A 23,709-nucleotide genomic window follows, 5' to 3' on the forward strand; every position below is an offset into this window, starting at 1 on the left:
GGAGTTAGTTGAAAAGCTCTTTTCAAGCCTCACTGCAATGAGGCAAGTTAGCAACAGCACCCTGGAGGGACCTAAGGAAGTCCCAAAGGGGCAAGTACAAGATTTTTCCACGCCTTAACACAGAGTAAGGTGTTAAAAGGTACTCAGGCAGGAAAAGTCACAGACAGTGTTCAAAACACTCTCAGCACTAGATTTTCCTCCCCCAACATACTTTCCTGGCGGGCTGCTGCAGCTGTGTTAGTCACCTCTGCTTTAAGCCAGCAGGAACGTACCTGCGAGTGCGGGCAAGTCACCGGCAGCGTGCAGACACTGCCATAAAAGGCAACATTCCTGTTTGCAACCCGGGGGAAATTCTTTCCCAGGACTGCAAAGCAGCAGTCATTGGGATAGCTGGAATTCTTCTAATTGTGTACAGACAGACAACTCCAATAATGTGTTGAGCAACAGGAAACTGGAGCCCACCAAAGGGCCAAAGAGTTAACAACTACAAAAGCATAACGCTTAGATTCACTTCCCATTAAGAATCGCTTTAAATGCCAGGGTTCAGTCTGCATACAATACTGACTTGTGCCACCACGAATCAGAATTTGGTTGCGCAGACAAGAGGCTACCTCCCCGCCCCCCCCTTTTTAAAGGATCATTCAGCATGAGTGTACTGCACAACTTCAGTCAGCACTTGCCTTTACTGCATTGTCAGTTGTGCAAGCAACCTACTCAGCAAAAGAGAATGTGCTAGATACCATGAACTCAGTTGCTTATAAAAACACAATCAAGAAATGCCTGATTAAAAGAAATCTGCATCTGCTATTCAATCCTAAACAGAGTCACTTATTAAAAACAATCCAGAATAACAACTCATTAGTTAATTATAGCAACAGTTCCGTATTTCAGAGCAGCTGGCAAGGAAAGCTTTTTATCTAGGCTCTTCTTTAGCTCTCATCACCATAGTATTTAAGTGACTATAAGAAGCAGCAGCCTCAAGCATCCAGAAATTCAGGAAGTAAAACATCCTTCAAATTTAAGCTATGCAGCAGTCTGGTATAATAAGATCGGTAAATTAATTTTACTATATATACATTAAAAAAAGCATAATTTCTAACTAATTTTTGACTTCCTTCAGTTCAAAAATAAATGACTGCATTTTAGACTGCTTCCAGGACCTTCAGCATAAATTAGAAATTTAATTAAATCAAAAATATGTTTTCACAAGAGAGAACTCTTCTACATAAGAAGCCCTCAGTCAAATATTCTACTGCAAAACAATGAATCTGAATGAATGCTGAACTGCTGTGGTTGAATATATTGGCATAATTGATAAACTAATAAGAGTTCCAAACTCTTGATTTTTGTTTTCAGATGTTTTAGGACGGGAGAAGAAAAAGGTTGGGAATCTAGAAGAGAATGTGCAATTTAAGCTCCGCATCTCATTTACAGAACATCCTAGCAGGCCTTTATCACTCACTCCCTCTGCATGAGTGACTCCAGTTTCAAGCCTGTTCATCACCATAAAAGGAGAAGTAATATAGCATTCACTCCATGGTGACATCATCTCTCCAGCTAAGAGGAAGTGGAGCTGAAAGGCAGAGCCTTGGCTTGCAGTCCCCTGCCTATAGCTGACTCATTAAGGCTAAAAGCTTCACCGTAGCTGGACAGTACCACCCACCCCCAACCACCAGCATCTGGCAGAACCCAGCAGCCTGCCCCTCTAGGTTTCCGTTACTGCGCTGCTCCCCCAGCGTCACCATGAATGCCCATAGCCCAATTTAGGCAAGTGGCTGGCTGACCGAGTTAGAGAGTTGACCTCAAGCGAGAATTAATCTTAAATGCATCTAAATGCTTCAACCATATGGTAGTTTCGGTTCCCCAGTCCCTCCTCAAACTTCTCTTCTGACCTCAACATAATATTCAAACCGATGTTCTTCCCTCAGGGCTCTAACACAGGAGGAGCTCCAGGCACTTGACACACTCTGCTACCCAGAACAACCTCACTGGCATAACATCTAATCAAATGTGTTCACTGTGGTGCTTTAACCTACATGCTGGTTTGAGTAGGACCAAAAACACTCCAGGGGAACATCAGAACAGAGCCTGAGAGCTACTTTTGCATTATCATGTAAGGAATGCATTTGAGAGAAGTTTCAAAATGCTAAAAACCTATCATTAAGTACCAAAAGAAAAAAAAAAGAAATCAAATTAAGGACAAACAGCATATTCAAGACAGCTTAAACAAAAGAGCTTCAATATGCAAAAAAAGAGAAAAATCACTTGAGTTGGCAGCAACACTGCAGTGCCAAGATTCAGCTTTGCATTATCTCAAGTTTGAGGACAGACACAAGGAGAAAAGTAAGTTTCATTTAAAAAAATGAAATACATCCTACTGGGTCAAATGCCAATATTTATTTCCCCAGGCCATTTTTGGACTAGAGCCCATACTGCTTTCTCTAGCATTCCTTAACCGAATCTGGAGATAGCAAAACAGGAAAACAAGTTAGGCTGTAATTTTAGGTTACACAAATGTTTATGAAGTTCTGACAGGAAAGAAAAACTGGTATACAGCCTGCAAAAGCTCAGGCAACTCATGATCCTGAAACAGTGAACTGCAAGGGAGACTGACAGCAAGGCCTGAGCCATTACATAAGTGACTGCCAGAGAGCTCCTGCTCTGGTTTACAGGAATGAAGCAAAAAGGGTGTGGTAACTACTAAAAAAAGATGTGGGCAACAGACTCTTTTTTAGCTCCTTATTCTATTGAAAACCACATTTCAAGACACAGATTTTGAGAACGACATTTAGAAATCTCAAGTATTTCAAAGCACGTAAAACATTTATTAAGAAAATCAGAAATTACGTACAACTGTTCTTGCCATTTGTACACAAACATCATCAAAATGAACAGTAGTATCCAAATTAGTATCCAAACTTAACATTGCCCTTTGCATTATAAATTTGGACAAATCTTGGAAACAAACTAGAGAAACCACAGGCTATATTCCTTTGGGTTTAGTGGAAACAAAACTTGACCTTTACATGCAACTTGAAAGAGGCATCTGTGCCTCTACATAATCTGAACAGCTCTGATGATCAGGTATCCCCAAATTGGTAAACACACACAGAATATTGTACAGAAAATAAAGATGCACTTTGGGACAGTGCAATATACAGTGCAACACAGCAAACCAATGCCAAGAACCAAGCTGAGAAAGAAGACCTGAGATCAAGGAAGTTAAAACAGAAGTGTTCTACTAGCTCGTAAACTTAGAAATATGTAAACATCTGATAATTACAAATACAATACTTCATGTACTATAGAAGCAAATCTAGAGGACTGTTTCTTGTGAAAATGACAACTGGGCCTGAAGTCTACGTGAAGATCGACAACAGTAAGTGATTTGTCTTACAACAGCTAACACTGTTTCCTCCCTCAATGTAACAAGGCCAATAAAAATCATGAAGGCACTATGCTTCAAATATTTTTCTTTTCAACACCAAACCCAGAGACTGCCTATCTCCCAAGTGAATACCAGCAAGGTGCTGGCTGCACAGGCTCCTTTGCAGACTAATCCATCAATGTCAAGTAGGGTTTAATCACTGCACAATGATTTTAAGAGTTTTGTTCAGTGACCCGTTAGGAACCCTGCACTAATATGTGAAGAAACTGGATGAGAAAGTAGACGGAGCACATTCATTAGCAATGTGCTGTCTATTCCCTCTACTACCCATATCTTTGTTGAGCAGGTTGAGCTTTGGACACCAAAATAACCATCCTGATCTAACCTATTACAGAAGTTTCAGATGCTGGCATTAAAGCTGCCACTGTGCTCCAGACACCAATGAAATTTCTAGCTTCTATCAGTATCTGACATAGAAGATTCCCCATATGTGTTCCAAATAGACAAACGTTTAACAGCTTTAAAATATGTTTTTCGAAATAGATCCGCTGGACACTATGAACTGTGGTAAAGAATGTACCCCTTCAATGTGTATCTGCTGCAGCAGAATAATGATTTGTTTGCTCAAGACAGTACTCCACTTGCAGGGTTCAATCATCAGCACCAGAAGAGTAAATCTTCCCAAAGCAGTCAGACCTGAGGTTTCTGGCATCCAGGATACCCAGGGAACAGAAACATTAAGACAAATGGTTGTTTTCTCTGAAAACATAAATGTTGCACTTTTTCAGAGTTCTGCTCTTGAAGCACAGTAAGTCTCATGCTGCAAGTACCATGAAGCAAAATAATTTTTTTGTTCTCATTTCTGAGTCTTAATGTCTCTTGGGTCAGAGAAAGAAGGATAATGAAAAAAAAACACCACACTTTTAACATATTCTCCGTCATATTATTGCTTCAAGGAAGCACTTCTAGTGAAAATTAACAAAAAGAAGTTCAATCTCTTGGAATGTATACATGTCACACGACACTTTCATGAACAGAGTAACCAAGGTAGACATAAAAGGAGAACCAAACTCATCCATAGTGCATCAGCACAGATGCCTGAAAAGGGTTAAATAGTTTCTGGATTAGCAGAGGTTGAAATAAAACTCTCATCATCCTCTCCCTCCCCAATTCCCTTCCTGACAAACATTCCTTTGATTGGCCTGCTCCTTAGAATACCATAAACTGACTGAAAACCAAAAAAAATCAGAGTCCACATCAATTAACATGCAAGGCTTTTCCGCTCTGTCAACTTAAGAGATAACTATACCCCACAGTGACAGAAGTCGGAGTCAACAACTTGCGATCCTTCTCCAGGCCATGAAGGATTCCCAGTCTTCAGGGCTCTGAAAGTAACCTAGGGAAGGCAGCCTAATCCTAAATGCCTCCGGCTCACGTGGAGCACTGGACCCTTTCATCTTCTATTCTCTGTACAGATTCCTGCCATACCACTGGCTGCTGCACCAAGCCTCCCCCACTGCTAAGCAAAACTGAGAAAGTGGAATAGGAATGTTGCTTCCCACTGCCCTAGAGGTCAGCCAGGACCAGAGACACTGCAATGACCTAGTGGTCTTCACTGCCAATAGCCAACATCTAAATGCTACCGTTACCTGTCGCAATAAGTAAATAAGGTAGCAAGTCAACCTGAAAACGATCTCTAGGGTTCTTGCTAGCATACATACGCCCATGTGAAGCAACACGCACACAAAAATCTTTTCACGCCTAGTTAAACAGCCCAAAGCAGGCTAGTTCAAAAGCTAACTGGAAATGATATTCACATCCAACGCATGTTCCAAAAAGTCAGTGACAAGATATCTCAAACCAGGCTGGGGTTTAAAAGAAAAGCTGTGGTAAACCTCTAGATTGCCAATACTGCTGAGATTATTGCATAGCTAGAATTGTTCTGGGAAAGGTACATACTCCAGCAGAGCTCATAGCAACTTCCCCATGCTAGGAAAACAGAAGCAGGGCTGCCATTTTTTAGCTTTGTGCACTGAAGCAATTCAAGCCTGGGATTTCTGAGTTCTAGACATTGCTCAAGCACGGTTCTGATGGAGACACCTTCTCTTTTGAAAACGAAATAGCTGTGTAGATTAGTCACTAGCTCTGAACCACTACCAGACCAGGAATGGTCACCTGCCAATGCAGAACTGCAGCTGTCTGGATACCCACTGCCACATTCTGTATATCTGGTGGGGATGAAGGACAAGATGCATGCACATGCAGTTCCAGATGGTCTAACTGTTGTCTATAGAGGGAAAAGGACTTCTTCAGTCTCCTTACAACACCACCAAATGAAACTCTTCCTGATGCTACATAAGAGATTCCTTTTTAGGGAACAGTAACTCTTGTAGGGTTAAGTCAATAGCTTGTTTAAAGAAAATATATGTTGGTATTTCAGCTGACAAGAAGCAGGCAAGGGAAAGAAGGAAGTCATAAAGGAAGTGAAACAGTGATAAGAGGTTTATAGACAACTGTGTTGCTGTGTATAGTATAGGCAGTGCATCTGTACTTGTCCTTCACGGCAGACCTAGCCTTTGTCAGAAGGAAGCGAGGTCCTATGTAGGTCCAGGTTCATTTTTTTTTCCCTCTGGATACCATATTCCTTTCAGAGTAACACATCATTAGTATAGCTGTATTCAAGAGCTGCCACATCTTAAGCAAATTGCCATCGCTAAGTACCCTGCCACAAGTGCACTGCAGTGTGTCTGTATGGCTCACCCCTCCCCATCCAAGGCTTTAACCAATACAGCTTCATTGACCCATCATGCCAGCCCTCCCATGTGCCCTGCTCTACATGGCACCACACTTCAGCAACTGTCCTCAGCATTATCCACACGTAAAATTGTGTAAAGCCACTAACTCAGGCAAGCGGACGTTTTTCTTGCTCCCTTTCCACTTTGGGCAAGTATATTGTTATAGGCTTCTTATGCTTAAAAGTGCAAGTAGTAGTAAGGGCAGGGAGAAAATAGAACTCTCCTAAACTGAGTCTAATCGGAATTTTAAAGCATGATTTTATTATATATGGCCTTTGTTCAAAACAGTAAGGCTAATGACAGGACCTAGGAGAGACAAACACCTTAACCATTGCTAATCAACAGAAAATAAAGGAGTAGCCACATTCATACAAGCTATGCCAAATCAAACTCTGCCTCATATCCTTTAAGTGTTACAAAGTGTACCTCTTCGTGTAACACAGCTACAAACAGGAAGAAAAGCACAAAATGCCTCCAGTAGCTGAACACTCTCCAAGCATGCCAGACACGAGCACTGACTCTGTAAAAAAGCTCCTCTCAAAACAGGGGAGATATGCACAGGACAGTGATCCATATTTTAAAGTCCTCAGGTAATGAACAAGCAGCAGGTAATATACACAATTGTTTACTTGTATTGGCGAACGCAGGGGGGGAAAATAGGTCAATCTGCTTGCTTGCTTTTATTCTATGAATAGCAAACAGATGTAATTAATATTGCCTGATACAAAATTTTATCCTTTACACAATGTAACCAAACAACTCTTGACCAGTAAATCTACCACTGACCATAACACTTCAAAATGCAGGCTATACTAAGCTTGTTTCACCTAACCCGACTGTATGACTGGATTTTAAACACTTCTGTTATAAGCTGCTATCAACCAATACACATGCTTGCCCTTCTACAGCTATCGTTCCACAGGCTCGCCACTGAGAGGGAAAATTTACTACCTCAGCTCTCCTTGCCTGCTTCTCTGAACCCCATGTATTCACATCACTCTGTTCTTTATGTTAAGATTAGCTCTTGCCAGACCTTTCGTAAGGTTTTTCAATCCACTATAGCAGAAGAAACCTATTCACTTGCACACAAGAGGTGGCAGCAAGCAGGTGTCAGGTGTCTGTAAGCAAGGACAGAGGGGGAAACAATGCCTTTTGATCACAGTGAGTTGTTCTTCCACAGTGTTTTGACTGCAATCTTGATTCATGATTTCACCAAGAGTTGTTATCTTAGTCAGCACTCACCTTGCATCATACTCCTGTAGGCTGTGTCTGTGATGGCATAGATATGAGGGGGCATCTCATGCCTCTTTTTGCCTTTGTACATCTCCACTATTTCTTCTGAGTATATGGGCAGGTTCTTGTAAGGATTGATTACCACGCAGAATAGGCCTGAGTAGGTCTGGAAAGAAAACACCCCAGTAAATTAAGACAGGAATTAAAAATTTTGCATACTTCCACCTTTCAGCAATATATTTCTCGGAAAAACAAACCAACCAACCAGTCCTTTTTTAAGTGATTCTTCCAGCAAGACCATGTGTGATGCTTCCCACTAAGCAATATTAGAATCTGAGCAACAGCTAAAGTCATATCAACTTGCCTAGTACTCAACCTTTCCAAGTATGCACAGAGCATCAACTCACAAATTAGTCACGCTGATATCAAACTGGCCTACTCCCTAGCTCGTTAACAGTCCACTAGGACTGGCTTTTCTTCCTTTCAAAGTTCCTGTATTCAAGTGAAGTGTTCATTTCATTATATACGGTAGGTGCTCAGCTCCTAGAAACATGTTTCATTATGTTCTGCTCCATGTCTGCTATGGATTTATCCAGTAATTGATCAACTACAACATAACAAACTTCAAGGCAAAGTAGTTGCTAACAGACAAATGAGATCAGTGTCCTCCTTAGAGGATGAGGCCCGAATTCAGTCCTGACCCTGCTCTGAAGAAGTTGGATTAGATGGCCTCCTAAAGACTGAACACTTCCACGATTTGTAATGTAACACGAAAAACTAGAACTAGATACCAAACTGTAAGGTCACTAATGTAGTGCCATTCTGAGCTAGTGAATATAGAAAATAATTCTAAAGTATTGCATGCTCATGACTGCAACATTTGCCAGAAATCTAGTTCTAATTAATCTCAAACCATTAATTCATTGATTTGTGATAGCAAACCTCAATTTCTCAATTGGTTTCCACTGGCTTAAATTCTACAGTTCCAATGTAAGACAACTGTCTAAATTCATCTACTGAAAATATAAAGCTTCTTAAAAGAAGGAAAAAAAAAAAAATCTTCGAGATCTGAGTACCTTAAAAAAAAACCCTAACAAATATTTTACTTGCATAGGGAACAGGAGGAACAGAGGCTTCTCAGATATTTTTCCAGACACTAAGAATAGAATTCCAAGCCTTGCTATTGGGGCTTAGAGCCACCCAAGTTCCCTGTCAATTTTAAAGGTAGCTGTTTCAAACACCTGGACAGGAGTAGCTTTCTAAAGCAACTTGCCGTGCTACCAGAAGAGAGTACATTGGGCACTTTGTATTTCTATTGCTACCATCTCTTCTGTTGTTTGCTCCACAAAGAGCACTTTGGAGTGCTAAAGAGTTCTCCACAAAGACTGCAGAGAGTACTTAATCAGATTTAGCCTCTTTAGCTAGATAAAGGTAAGGTTTAGACTATAGTGACTGAAGGGTGAAAATAGTATCTACTACACAGTTTACAGTCTTATATCCAAATTTTCTACATGCTGGCTTAACCTTAAGTAATTAACCCACTCTTACATGCCACAGATTCAGATACAGGTTTCACTCTATGTTCCCCAGAACGCAGTTTTTATAGGTATTCAAGGTTCCTTTTCCATATCCTTGTATAAACTACCAGTAAATGTTTTCAGATCTAGTTGTTTTTTTTTAATATATTTGAGGACTATTTAAATACCTTACAGAAAATAATGAGTCTCTTTCCAAAGTGGGAAACTATGAAAGTTGGCTAAAAACCTTTTAATGTAGGACTTTTAAAGTTCCAGATAGCCAAGCTTCAGTGAGACATTCTAGTCAGGTGAGGTTTGAGGTAGTGCTTGAAAGGAACAGTTTAAGGAGTTTACAGAAACCAACTTGGTAATGCTAGTTCCTTTTGCCTCAGATTTAGTTCTCCATCGCATCAGACAGCACAGAACAGTAGCTGAAAGACTGGGTCATGCTTTCCTGACCTTTGACTACACTAGTGGAAGACAGAGTAGGAACAAGATGTAGAAAGGAGTATAATCAAGAGTAGCATGTGCATCTTTTCCTTATACTGGCATGGAAATAATTGACATTGGAGTCAACTTAACTGTTAGAAGAAAAGCTGTAATTTTATCAGAATTCTAGAAAACAAGTAATGAAAAACCCTCTAGGTTGCCTGTTCCAGCTGTCTGAATTAGCAACTGTCTTACTGCAAAGCCCTTGGCAGCAGCAACATGCATGTAGTAACCAAAAGAAGATGCTCTATATAGCTCCTGCTCCCCCCTGCAACAAAACTGTAACTCAGGCCACAGATTGAACCTACATCTCCTTTGAAGATGTAAATAAAGCTAAATACTTGTTCGCTGCTTTTGGGGGATTAAAAGTGAGAGCAAAAGAAAAGTGGTAGCAAATACTGTGGTAATATTCCATAAGGAATGTAAAGTTTTCTTGTCTGTATTTCCATTACTTTATGGCCAAGTTTGTTGACAAATTACAACTGTTGCTTTTCAAGTAAGAATACTGTGAAGGTCTGGAGCTTGACTGAAGCAAACTTAAGGATAAGAGCAGCAGTTTAGAAAACAGAAGACATTCATTTCAATTAGAGTGATGAAACTATGAAGCAGGTATGCAGGAAGAAGCCATCATCTTCTTCCAGTATTCTAGTTGCCAGGAGAAATACCTAAGGAAAGTTTCCTTGCAGTATAATGATCTCAGACAGATGTGTGAGGTGATATTTTTGTCTAATAAAGAGAAGCCACTAATCATGGCTGGGATAGGCAACTGAGCAAGACTACCACATCACAACTGCTGGTCAAGCACGGTGACAGAGCTCTATACAGGAAGCAAGATGAATTATATTGAGCAGAAGCTACCAGCCATACAAAAGAAAAGACTCACCTTCATCTTAATAAAGTGCAAATAAAGACTAACATGCATAAATCTCTGAACTGAACTCAAGGCTTCAATTGAAAGGCTAATCTATTATAAACATAGCTGGCTTGGAAATCTGTACTTTGTTTCAGACATTTCTATCTCAAACTAGAATTCGGGCATAACCTTTTGCTAATTATTCCAAGCAACACACACAGGCCAAACTGGAAGCACTTTTATTTTTCTAACTGGTAAACTAGCTCTAAAGAGCCGAAAAGACCATCTGCAGCATGGCACAAGGATGACAACATCAGAAAGTTTATTTTCCAGGATCTGTTAACTTCAGTAAAATAACTGGAATGTTTAAGGCTGAGTTTTGAGTTTCACACTGAATACAAACAAGGCAGTTCAGTTAAGCAACACAAAAGCTGCAAATGGTCATCTGATAAAAAATTCCAAACAGAAAGGGTTAATATGAAAGCCAGTCTATTAGCAAGTCACCTCAGTGCAGAACCAATGAGCACATGGAAACAGCAAACTGGTGTCAGATTTAAGCTCTTAGTTCTTTAAAAGTGTGATACTCCCTGTTCAAAATTTGACAGCATCAGCGATAAGATTTCTCCCTTCCTTTCATGGGATGGATAGACAGAAACATAAAGGTGGGTTTTTTGTTTGTTTGGGTTTTTTTTTTTGTTTTGTTTTGGTTTTTTTTTAAAAAAGCAACCAAAACACACAGCCCTGCTGGCAAAGAAGGACAGACAAAAGCAGAACTAAATTATGATCTTTCCAGAGACATTTATGCTATACATACATTGCATGTATCCTCTTTCTTCAAGAGGATTAACGCTCAACTAACAGCCACTCCAAAGAAAGTATTTTAAGCCTTTGCATTAATCTCCTGACTTGTCAAGAACTGCTGACAGGTGAGATCAGTGCATTTCACAAGTGCACAGAAACACGGTTTTGGCAAGACAAAGATTCGGTAATAGAGCATTACTATGGCAGGTTTACTTGGGTGAAGGGTGTGGGGATTTTCTAATACTTCTTACAATCCAATTAGAAGAATTCAATTTCTTACAGTCACAGACTATGTCTGTAATTTCAGAAGATATCTTGCAAGACACATGAAACAGCCTATTGCATAGAGTGTAACAGACTTTGAGATGCTGTTGAATTATTTTCAACAACTTATTACATAACCTAGCAATGTTTCCTGTTCTGAAAATGTTACACATGATATTGCACATCCTTTTTCATCTCAACACCAAGATTCTTCCCTCTGAGAATAGTTTTTGACAAATAGTTAAAGGAGTTATTGATTACACAGAATAATTAACTGCATCAACCTCCAACCACATTAGGTCTCAAAATTTTGAGATCACACAGCAGGAGTCAGATTAAATTTATATCAGCTTTGCATCCTTCAGATGTTCTCTGATAATTTCTGCAACAGTTGCATATATGCCTTCATGCCACTCCAGAAGAGCAATAGTCACAGCACTAGCCAGAGTTTCTAGCTTGTGTTCATGCTCCTTAACTTAGAGGGCAACAGTTCACAAAGTTTTCTACCCAAGAGGGATAGCTAGGGTGAATTCCTGCTATGTGGTGTCTTGGATACCACCAGTCCCTGTTTGAGCAGTAGAGACCAACTATAGCTTGCACATATGATGACTACATAAAATCCTATATCACTTTGGGTGTAATGAAGTAATAAGCATAAAAAAAAAAGCAGGGGAAGATAGATATTGCAGTGCATTTTAACTTATATTGTCTTCTCTGTATGACAAAACAGGCAGATTTTGGGTTTTGACAGCACAAAAACTGGGGGGAGGGGAAATCTAGACAGACTTTCTTCAAGGACTGTATTAATATACAAGTTTACAAATTACATTTATTGTTTAATACGTTTTATTTTAATAGATTTTCTAATTTGCTGTGAAGATTTCATAGTGCCTAAAAATACTGAACATCCGGCATTTCTACATCCCTTGGGATTCCATCTCAGGCAGTCCTATTTTAATTCTGTAAGCAGAGGCCAGTCTGAGAATAAACAACTCAAGAAACACTAGATCCTGTTTTAACCAGTCACTGCACCCAAATGTTACAGTACTGCTGAGTTTAAGCATTCATTCTATGCCTGCAGAGTACTAACAGAAGCTACCATGCTAGCTAAACAGAGGCCACATGAAAAGTCAGAATGGAACTGAAGAGCCAAGTTAAGGTTCCAAATTCTCCTTCCCCACCTTTCCCTATTTATTGGTTTTGGTATTCAGTGAAGTAGTTGCTGCATTCTTCCTTGGGTATAACCATTGGTCCCATAAATGGTATCTTTGTCATTTCCACAGCAATAAGAAGCAGGAATCTCTGCTTTTGTCCACTGTGCATTGGAAAGAAAATGAAATATTTCCTATCTGTAAGGCACTCCAAGATCCAGAATTTTTTGTAACACAAAAAGCTTGGCATTAGCATGCTTTCCCACTGAAGCTCCAGACATGGGAAAATGTAATTCAGATGTTAGGTGCATTCGGACTTTGTTTTTACTATTATTTGGTTCAGTTCAGACTCCCTTTTTACCACTTTCCAACTGCTCTCACTTCTTGCTAAAAGAAAGTTAAATGGCATTCAAAACATCCTGCAAATGAAGACATTAAAATGTTAAAGTCAGATTTACCACAGCATTCTTTGAAAGCTTCAACATTAACTAGAGGGGGATTGACACGGTTTAGTGAAAAAATTTTAAGTAGAGGGAAGAAGCTAAGTCACATGAAAGTTGCATATAGGAGCAATGAAAGGTTAACATACACATTTTAGAAGCAAAGTGATTATGGTGAGTTTGCATACTACATAACCAAGATCTCTTACCCTAATAGCCAAGATTACTTACATAGATCAGTCCTGAGTAGTATCTCTCCTTCAAGTTGTGAAGCACAGAAGCCTCATTCAGGCATGTCAGCTCTGCCATATCTTCCACTTTGGAGAATTTGGGAGGGTTCATCTTCTGGATGTCATCCTTATTAACTTTCACTTTCTTCCCATTCTCTGCCAGCTCCACGATGGCCTCATCTCCTACTTCTTCCTTCAGGCTAGCTGCCTCAAACCCATTCTTCTCTGAGGGAACCCATACCAGCTTCTTAGCTGCCCAGTCAGCCTGAGTTAGGGGGTTATTAATGATGTTTTTGTCCACATAGAGGTACTTATCTGCATCTCTTGTCGACATCGTGTTTTAGAATTGGGGGCCTGTGAAAAGAGAGAGGGGGAAAAAAAAAAATTTAGAGCCTCAAGTTGCCTTGCAAATTCCTAGAGGTAGACAGGCGCATGCTAAGGACTCTGAGTCCCTTCTCCTCCTTTAGTTTCATGTTAGTAAGCACTGGTAAGCTGTCAAACTTCCAATAAGGTCAAGGTTTTGTTTGCCAAGAAGACGAAAAAAACCAAACCAGCAAGCAGTTAAAAAAACCCCTACAACAAAACGCTGACCGTTAAGCATTTGGAAGCCACTATTTGGCAGAAAAGAGAAAGCACGTTAAAGTGGTAAGCATCAAACAATTTGTAAGATGTGCCAATACTCATAGCATTAGATGCTATGCTAGTAACGTTAGGGTCACGATTAGCCCTTCACTGCTATCTGGTAGAGATATTAGCTCAGAAATTGTCGTGGTTGAGACAGGCAAACAACAAGAAATATAACCAGAAATGTTTAATCAACACTTTTAGTTCCTCGCTCCTTGTTCTGACAAGCTACAAATCAAATACCATGGCTTCTTAGCAATGTCACATACCAGTCTAGGCTATACATGAAACACATTTTGCTTCCAGAATACATCATCAATAATTTAAGGACACCAGTTAAGACCAACATTATATACAATACTATCCACCACCAGCTTAGTAGCAACACCCACTCCACCAGTTTGTATCTTTTTTTCTAGATAACACTTAGTAGCAAAATACCTCCAAGACAGTAACAGAACAAACTTGTGGTCAGGAAGATTTACAGTCAAAAATCCTCTACTGGGATCCTTCTATGAAGCTGTGGTCAGGTAGAAGAGAGAGTACAACCCCACAATAGGTGGATGTAGGCAGCATGATCAGAAAATGACACCCTAGATTGTGCTTCATCAAAATCAGAACACTACCACCAGGGATTTTCCAGTTTATAAAGCAGCAATTTTATTGGTGCTGTTCAGAAACCCTTTCAATCAGAAGGAAGGATTGCATGCGTCAAGGCTCATTAACCATGTAACAGCAGCCTCTTTGCAAGGTCCTATAAACATTACTTCTTGTATCCTTTCTCACAAAGATACCAGTGTACTCAGTATACATTTTTCATAACTTGGATAGAAGTTAGAGCTCTTTACCACCAAAAGAGCAGGAAATGCAAATATCAATATTAATGTCATGGAAGGATGTCAGGATCTACAAGGCTAACTTCTCTAACAAACATACCCATATTTACAAACCAGCCTGCAAATCCAATAGGTGAACTCTGACTATAGATACTGCAGACAAAAAGGTATTGAGAGCAGAACAGGAGCAATTCAATCCCCGAAATATGTATGAGAGCAACAATAGATGTTGAGTCCCAGCATTAGCAAGCAGTGAATGAAGCCAGAAAAACATCAGCTATAATAATGATGGGCACAAATGCCCACACCAGTCATTTGTAAGCATGTAGGGAAATTCCTTTCAACAAATGTTTCACTGTAGCTGGTATGCAACTTTGTGTCAGAAACTGTATGGATAGCTGTATATTCACAGTCAAAAATTCTTTAGCAAACAAAGAGAAAATTACTCTATAAATAACCATTTCCTTTTGCTAGAGTTTAAAAATCTTTGTCTTAAGCCTTACAGGATATGCCAAGTAGCTCTCCCACACTTTACCTCATCTTTCCTTCCCCATAGGGACTGACACTTCCACCCTGATCACCACGATGATGGTTCTCAGAGCAACTCCTCCTCCCTCGGTTTTCATATTTTTACTGAAAATCCAGATTTTAATGAGCACACAATGAATAAATTTGTTGCAGAGATAAGATGCAGCAATAAGGAGGCTGCCACGAAAATCTGAGCTGTCAGGAGAACTCCAAGACCACACTTCAACACCTAGCCTGACAGAGTATGGAGGAAACAGAGAAAACTAAACCAAAAGATATTGAGACTCCATGACATTGCAGAGTATCATCTGCAGGTTGTGGTCAAAGGGTTAAGAAAAGGGAGTGGAGGGAGTGCGGAAGAAAAAAAATTCAATTGTGTTCAGAGTTGTATCAGGTTTGGCAAGGCAACAGCTGTGCTCTACCCACCATTACACAGTTTCCTGTCTGTGCAACTCCAGCTCCCAGAATCTAACCAGTTGCCTTTTTTGGCCATAATCAGGCAGGAGACAGAGGCCATGTGCTTCAGCTAAATTCTGTTTCATCATTTCCTGAGGAATCCTAAGTAACCAGCCATCTGAAGTGTCCTACGTTACACTGAAACATACTCCTCCCTTACTGTTAGAGTACATGCATTCAATATACCTTAGAGATTTATTCTGGGATAAAGAGTAATTCTTTTGGGATAAGAAATACATAAGGCCACAAGAAATCTTTCAAGGGGTATCCCCAGTCAGTTCTGGATCTGAAGAGAATTAATGAAAGAAGACAGCTACAGAGAGGTTAATCAAATTCCTCACAGGAGGAGAATGCCAACTAATCTCACATACAGCAAAGGCTGCATTCTTCAGCCAGTAAGGGATCATTCTATAGCATCTATCCCTTTTTATTCCCAGGACTGAAAACAACTTGCACAGTTAAAAGAGAACTAGCCTAACAAGGCTATTCTAAAATCTCACCAAACTTTGTTTTTTATGCCAGTACTACCAAACACTGAGGAGATTAAAAGATGGTTTGCACCTCAAACTTTAAACGGAGTTGCAAATTGCCCTATTGCATGGCAGCAGCAAACAGTCTTATTATCACCATCTCAAACTACTTTTCATATAGTCCAGAGCAGAATCACCAGGTACTAGATCTAAAAAAACTGACAGATCATGCTGAGATAACGTGGTACTAGTGCTATTCTCGAGGCTGACTTGTAACCCATAGGGCTTCTAAACTAGCAATATCGCAAACCAACCATTAATTTGCTTTCTCCACAAGAACATCACCGGAGGAATCAGATTCAGCAAGTTCCATCTCCTAGGCTCCAAAACTTAGCTTATGCTGCATTTCACTGGGCATTTCTAAAAACCCCTCAATTGGTCAAGGACACAAGCCTGGTAAACTCTTGGAGTCTTACAGCAAATCATAACGAACACAAGTCACTACCATTTTAATAACAAATTAGGAAGCAATTTGTTTGCCTAGTAGTTTGCATTTTGGGTCTAAATAATTATGTGGGGCAAGGACATTTATCTTTACATGGTTATTATGCAACTGTCAGATGAGAATACCATTAACAATGTCCTTTTTGATGCAACACCAGTCTATAGGTATGAAGACCAAAAAATAAGGAAGACAGACCATCCTTGTTTTGAGTATAAATGCCTCCTTCCTAGTATTGTTTCAGAAAATGAACTACTACAGTCACTTCCCTGTTAACCCAGTATGCTCCCTTATTGTGGTTCATAGCAGTCTGACAAACACACTGGTCAAATATTGCTTGTTTTTCCATTACTTCAGGTGCCCGAGGACATTCTTTTGCCATTTAACTAACCACATAGTTGCCACAAAGATGCCATACAGTTACAAAGGAACCTCTACAGTACTGAATAGAATGGGACCAAGACATTAATAATATGTAGTCCAACCTTAAAAAAAAAAAAAAGTCAAGAACCCTTCACATACATATTTCCCCACAGATTCTTTTGAGATGAACAAATTAAACACTGGGTTTAAGTTAAGATGCCATGCGTTCCCTTTGAACTAAGCAGAATTATCCAAAACCCCCATTTGAATACAGTCACATGGACAAAAGTTTGCCTTTAGCCTCCTACAATACCACAGCCTTAAGGCTTGTATTAGGAGACCCTTCACACACTCCTCTCCCCACCTGAAGTATCAAGTGCTCCCAAAAACCTGGAAACAAACACCTGGCCTGGCTTGGAAAGGTCCAAAATCTGTCTCTGCTATAAGGTCCCTTCCTTTGGATTACAGTGTTTTGCAACTGCTAAAAGCACAGAACATTATCTGTTTGCAATTTAATTTTCCAGGACTATTTGTATTATCCCCCCTCAATGTTTATTCTGTCAGCAGCCACAGAATTGTTTCTGGGACTGAGCCACTGCTCAATAAGATGAGCTTGGGCAATGCTAAATTATCGAGGGTAATGGCTGAAGTAGAAATAGAATTAATATATTCAAAGAATCATTGACGACAACAGTTAGAGCATCACACTTACTAACAAGTATCAGAGCACTAGCTAGGCAAGGAAAGCACTTCTAATTGGAGTTATCCAAACCACTATTAAAGTAGGGATTGACACACAGGTTTTTTTAGGCTTCAGCCTCATTATTAGCAAAGATGCATTATTACGTTGGAATAGACAGCTTCAATCACAAACCATTTCCCTACTTCAATGAATTATGAAAAGTTTGTGAAATAATGGGCTACAGAGAACATAACATCACCAGATACATGTACTGTATACTTGCCGATTCCGATAACCATTTCAGAGCTTCGCTATAAGGCTAAGCCTGCGTGAAAAGGGACATACGTGGGTAATTACTAGAAGTTTTCTTCTGCTTCATATCCACCAGTAAGACACTGTTACAAAAACTTTGTGTGATTTCACATGAAATGATTCCCCCACATGGTTTGTCTAGTGGCATTTATACTAGCAGTGCAAGAGGAACTATCCTAAAGTTCAGGGTGCCAAAAAGAATGAAGAATAAGTAGCAAACACATTTAGACTAAAACAATTCAATTACCTTTGTTTATATAGGTCACATTTTAAAAGCATAATATTTCAGGAACACAGTTCTCATGACATTTTCCAAACAGGCTTACCTTTAGCAGGTTGTGAGAGAATGGCATATAAGACAAAAAGCCCTTTCACAGAGCAAAAGGAATGTATACCATTTCTACAGGCAAGACAAGGCTTCTGCACCAGAAAATTACAGCACTCCTGGTCACTTACAGTCCCATTTCAGTAACAACTAAATTGTCTTAGATGAAGAGACCTAATTTTTGTTAATACACAGCATTTGAAAAATAATCTGACTTCAAGAATAAATTAATGATTCAAATTAAATTTGGTCAGTAACATTCATTTGATGGGAATCCTTGTTAAGAGTACAATCTGAACAGCTAATACTTGCATTATGTTTGCAAACTCAACTATTTCACTTTCCCCAGCCGGCTGAACACAGTTCATCAAAGCAACAGAAACAGTTGCATTTGGTGCAGCTAGGAAAGCACAGTAAGTAGACTTTAGTGGCCAAACTGCCTACAGTGACCATGAACTGACTTTAAAAACCAAAACCTAGCCCACCGAAAAAACCTCCCTATAATTCCCTTTTAATAATTAGAAAATGTTCAGATCTCATCTGTTTAGGACCTACTATGCTGACACTTCACAGCTCCACAGGCCAGGATGCTTATGGAGAACACCGCAGTTCTTTCAGCACAAACTGTTCCAATTTGTAAGTAACACCTATATAAAAACTGAAGTCTGAATTACTAAGGGTGAGAAATTAATTGCAAGGAGGGTGGGGGAGAGGAAGGAAAGAGGAAAAGCTGGCAGGAAGCTGAGCTGATGAACTGGTTATATCTCCTTGTTTCTCAAGTTCAGTATATTGTGACACACCAGTGCTTGATGCTTCAGACTGAACTCAATAATAATGAATTTCAGTTATCGAGAATACATCATCAGTCAAGTACACAAGTTTGCAATTAATACTCCCTCACAGATCGTGTCCTGAACTGAAGGCATTCAGCTACACTTACCCTTTTTGTTCAGAAGGCTGTGCTACCATGCAGGCTCATTTCTTCTAGTTCAGCTTTATTTGGGATTCATAATGATTGCTATTAGGCTTACTGTAGTTCACTTCTTTCCTCTCTAGTCACAGTCTGACGCACACAATGCATTGTTGAAAGATTTATTTCACAATTGGAATGCAGATTGCTGGCAATTATTGTTGCATATTCAGTTTGACTGTAGTGCTGCCCAGACTTGCCAACTACCATGTTTATTACTGTAAGTTAAACTCAAGGTAGAGCACTAAAATCGCTTCTTTGTATGCACAAGGCTCCAAGAATCAAAGAGGAGGAATCTAATTATCTAATGTATAAATTAGATCTCTATTACACAGAAGTGATCTATTGACCAGACTACACATTAAGACAGAAGAAAGAAGTTGAAGGGAATTCTGCATCTCCCAGGTGGTCTAAAGGTATCTGGCATGTGTCCTCAGAACAATGAATGTGGAATAAAGGTTATTCAGTTTCTGCATGTCCAGCTCTCTTCATCAGCTGTCAAGCACCGCATTCTCCTATGTGTGAAGCAGCACGTGCATATTCTACTGTAACAGCTGACACAGGATGTTTGCTCTGTGAAGCCGGGACTTTCCATGGCAAATTGCAAAGGCCACAAAGCCACACACAAGTAAGACACTGTCCCTACATGCCGCTTCGTAGTCACCTTTTCTCTCCACTGGGTTCAAGTGAATGGCAAGATTGGGAGAACAGAAGCTACAAGCACAGCACAAGCAGATTTAACAAAAATTAATGCCAATCTGAACAGGCTAGTTTTGGGTATCAAAGACTGAAAACAGGATAGTACAGGCTTCACCATGTGCTATACAAGCACAGAAATGATCTTGGGCAACCCCACTGCATGCTGTAAAGAAATTAACCACTGTATGTTATGGGCAAAGAGGGCCAGGCATAGCTTCCCTAAGTTAATGCCAGCGAGGGTGTGCTTACCCCTATTTTAATTGCAGTTTCTCAGTCCAGCAAGACACAAAGACACATTACCATGTACATGGCACCAGTAAAGTTAATCAGTTCTATGAAGCCTGTGCACATTGTTTAAACACACCAAAGGCTGGTTTAGGGAGGGGGAGGGTAGCCTTCTGTTGATTTCAAGTCCAGTCTTTAGCATGACAAAGCTAGGCTGGCTGCCACCCAACCCCATTCACTTTGAATAAATATTCAAAGTTTACAATCCTGCATAATACACTTTCTGCAACTGTTGTTTCTCATTAGTGCACGTACAGTACATGCCTTCTCAGCAGAGAAGAGAATTCCTCTTCCAGAGACAGTGTGCCCACAAGGAAAACATTCCAGGGGGAGAACACATTCTTTGTGACCACTCAGCAAAGTAATCCCACTTAAGGAGACAGCTGTAGTTCAGAAAACGGCAGCCCATCCCTGCTGTTCAAGCTGTTTTGCTGGAAGACTTGTTTTTAGGGGCATAATGGACTGCAAAAGTTTTGATCAGGCATGCAGAATTCCCTAGAGACATTGCATGAGAGAGGGAGGAAGAGCTTGGAAAGTTTCAGCCTGTCCTTGTTATCTCAGGGTCACTTTTCATCTCTTCCCTAATACTCTGATTTAAAGCTAAAAAGATATCTGCCAAGAACTCTCTGAGGCACTGAAGTGTAAGACAGCTCTTCCAATACACAGTTCCATATCAATTAGCACTCCCTATCATCTTTTGTCAAGTCCAGGTTTTATTTCATCACAAGAGTGAACAAGGAGTAAAACAATTATAGCTAAATAGAGAGAAGTGAAATATGGTTCTCACTCCCTCTTTTAGAAACAAATATTTCATATGTATGTGGCTAAGATAAAGTCATTTTACAGGAGCAATTATTCTTGCTTATGTTAACTAAGAATTTGCTTTGATCTCTGCATCAATAATGCTTATTTTCTTCCAGTTCATGTTGGAAAGAACCAAGAATCAGTGCAAATACATTTGGCAAGCCATTTTAAAAAAAGATTATTTTTACACTGCAACAGGGAATCAAGTTTCTCTAGACAGAGCTCAACCTACTGTGCCAAATTATGACCATGTACAGTCTTCTGCTATATCTCATATTTTTATCAGTGTTTCAAATAGTTCTGCTCTACCATTAACACCAGCTATGGGGATGGCAGGCAAAAACCCTGGCACAGAAGTCTGACACCTTTGCAGGGTGCAAGTTTGATTCTCAACTCTTCTAGCTTTGCATAGCAGCACATTAAGAGGACCTACCTCCGTTTATGAAGGTGACTTTGGAGGTCGGGGACAGGAGAAGCATGACTCTTTCTGGACATGAAAACCACAGCAACTCCTGAACTGAAAGAAAAGCTCTACAGCCTTACGCTCCAGGATGTATTAGAAGGCCAGGTTGAAAACAACTTTGCAGAGCATAAGTATCAAGTTCAAGATGGTCTGAAAAACTTTGAAACATTCTGACTGTGACATTTCCCTGTTGTGCTCAAAGTCTTGCACAGCTTCGTGGCTCCTTACTTAGCTATCCATTACAACCAATGTTCTGGAGAAAACCCCCTGTGCAGCAGAGCGTACAAGGAACATGCGCCTGCTCTGTACACCTCAGCCGCACACTCATTTTATGGTTAGCTTATTCCCTTCCTGACCTATGCTGTCTTTCCCGAATGTCAGATATATCAGTCTCTAAAAAGAAATAGCATTAGACATCTCTTATTTTAGAATTCACCCAGCCATGCCCTCCTGTCTGAATCTCCTGAAGCACTGATTTTTGTACTAAAGGAGAAGAAAGGACTCGTCTTTCAACATGAAATGAGTCAAAGCAAAGGCACCTGAAGTAGGAACCTAGTCTGAACTGTTACAATCACAGCTCTACAGGATGTAAATTTTTCTGTAGTCTGGTATTACAGGAAAATACTTTTTTTTGGGAAAAAAAAATTATCCCATTCTGATAGGGGACTGACATACTTGGGCATTCCACAGTCCCAATAAAAGGAGGCAAATAATACTTGGAAGTTTCCAACAAAGTTTTGCTTTCTGGCATAACAGGATAAAAAACAACATGAGGAAATAGAGGAAATACTGACCATAGAGTAGCAGAACTGTTTCATGTGTTTCCACTGTAATTAACAACATTCTCCACAGCTATATATACTATAGTATTGTGGTGGTGAGAGACTGGAAAAGGTTACCTAGACAAGCCGTGGGTGCCTCATCCTGGAAAGTGTTCAAGGCAGAACGGGGCTTTGAGCAACCTGGTCTAGTGGACGGTGCCCCCGCCCATGGCAGGGGGATTGCACAAAACAATCTCTAAGATCCCTTCCAACCCAAACCATTCTATGATATTCTCCTTATCTGCATGAGTCAAGAGCTGAACCATTACTGCAGTTGTACTTTTCCCTGAAAGAATTGGTATAATACAAGGCAGCAAATTTATCTGTTAAATCTACATCAAGTTTTTAGAACATTAAAGAAATAAAATCTGCTAAAAAATAATAGCACTGCCCATTAGGAAAATACTTAAAATTTGCCCTGTAAAAAGATTAACTCCACCTATGTGGGGGAAGATGATAAACTGACTGTGCACATATAAGTGCTATGCAGACAATATATAGATATATAATTTTCAGAAGTTACACCAGTTGGTCTAATAAATTTGCAATCCCCTTTAAAAAAAGAAAAATTATTATTAATACATCATCTTCATCACATTAGTGTGTTCTTACTTTATATTTCCCATCATATACGGCATTAAACTCCAAGCTCAAGTTCATCTATGCAAAACTTTGACTTCAGAACGGTCATTAAAACAATTCAGGATAATTTACTGTGTAATGAAAGGTCAAAGACTTTAGTATCTGCTATAAACATTCATACTGCAATATAACCTAGACAATAAAAGCTAAGCGAACTGGTTTAAGTCACAAATTCTAAGTCACAGTTTAAAGAGCTTTTGTGCCAATGGAGAAATGTTATTTAGTACTTATGCTTTTTTACAGAAGAAAATTCCCTTTGTCAGTAAGCAAACACATCCATTTGAAACACGACAGTTTCAAGTATGCAATTACTTAGTTATTGTAGTCTACCATATATCTGTATCCATACTCCCATACCCATTTATTTAAACAATTCTTTGAAGTCTGAATACATTTTACTTGATGTGAAAAAGAGATAAAAACACCTCTGTCTCTAAACAACAGCAATAAAGACATCTGAACATCATCTAAGAAGAACACAATATGCCGAGTGGTATTCCGCTAAAAAAATAAAATTCCATTAATACCAAAAAAAATGTTTTTCTTGGACTACTTCAGACACGTTTACAAGTAACTAAAATTGTTTTCCAGATAGTTATGTACAGTCAGCAATTTATTAATTAAATTGCCTGCTTCTGGACACCTTAATCTCACATCCATCCCTTCTGATCAGTTCCACTAATTGAACCCAGTGAAAAAACGCAGACAGCCACCCACTCCCCCCCAAAAAACAGAAGACAAAAGAAAAATGTAAATACCTTCCTCT

At 39.6% G+C, this 23,709-nt stretch overlaps 1 protein-coding gene across 2 annotated transcripts in view; it reads right to left on the bottom strand.

Annotated features, from left to right (window-relative positions):
* Window positions 1–23,709, bottom strand: part of MYH9 (myosin heavy chain 9) — a 70,799-nt gene that overhangs the window by 41,407 nt on the left and 5,683 nt on the right. For both annotated transcript variants that reach the window (XM_080342953.1, XM_080342952.1), the window contains exons 2-3: window positions 13,163–13,515; window positions 7,426–7,582 (exon numbers count right to left, since the gene is read on the bottom strand). In XM_080342953.1, coding sequence (XP_080199079.1) covers window positions 7,426–7,582; window positions 13,163–13,495 — 490 coding nt within the window. In that variant the 5' untranslated portion in view covers window positions 13,496–13,515. The remainder of the gene's footprint in view (window positions 1–7,425; window positions 7,583–13,162; window positions 13,516–23,709) is intronic.

This window comes from Nesoenas mayeri, assembly GCF_963082525.1.
Source record: "Nesoenas mayeri genome assembly, chromosome: 1".
NCBI classification, from domain to species: domain Eukaryota; kingdom Metazoa; phylum Chordata; class Aves; order Columbiformes; family Columbidae; genus Nesoenas; species Nesoenas mayeri.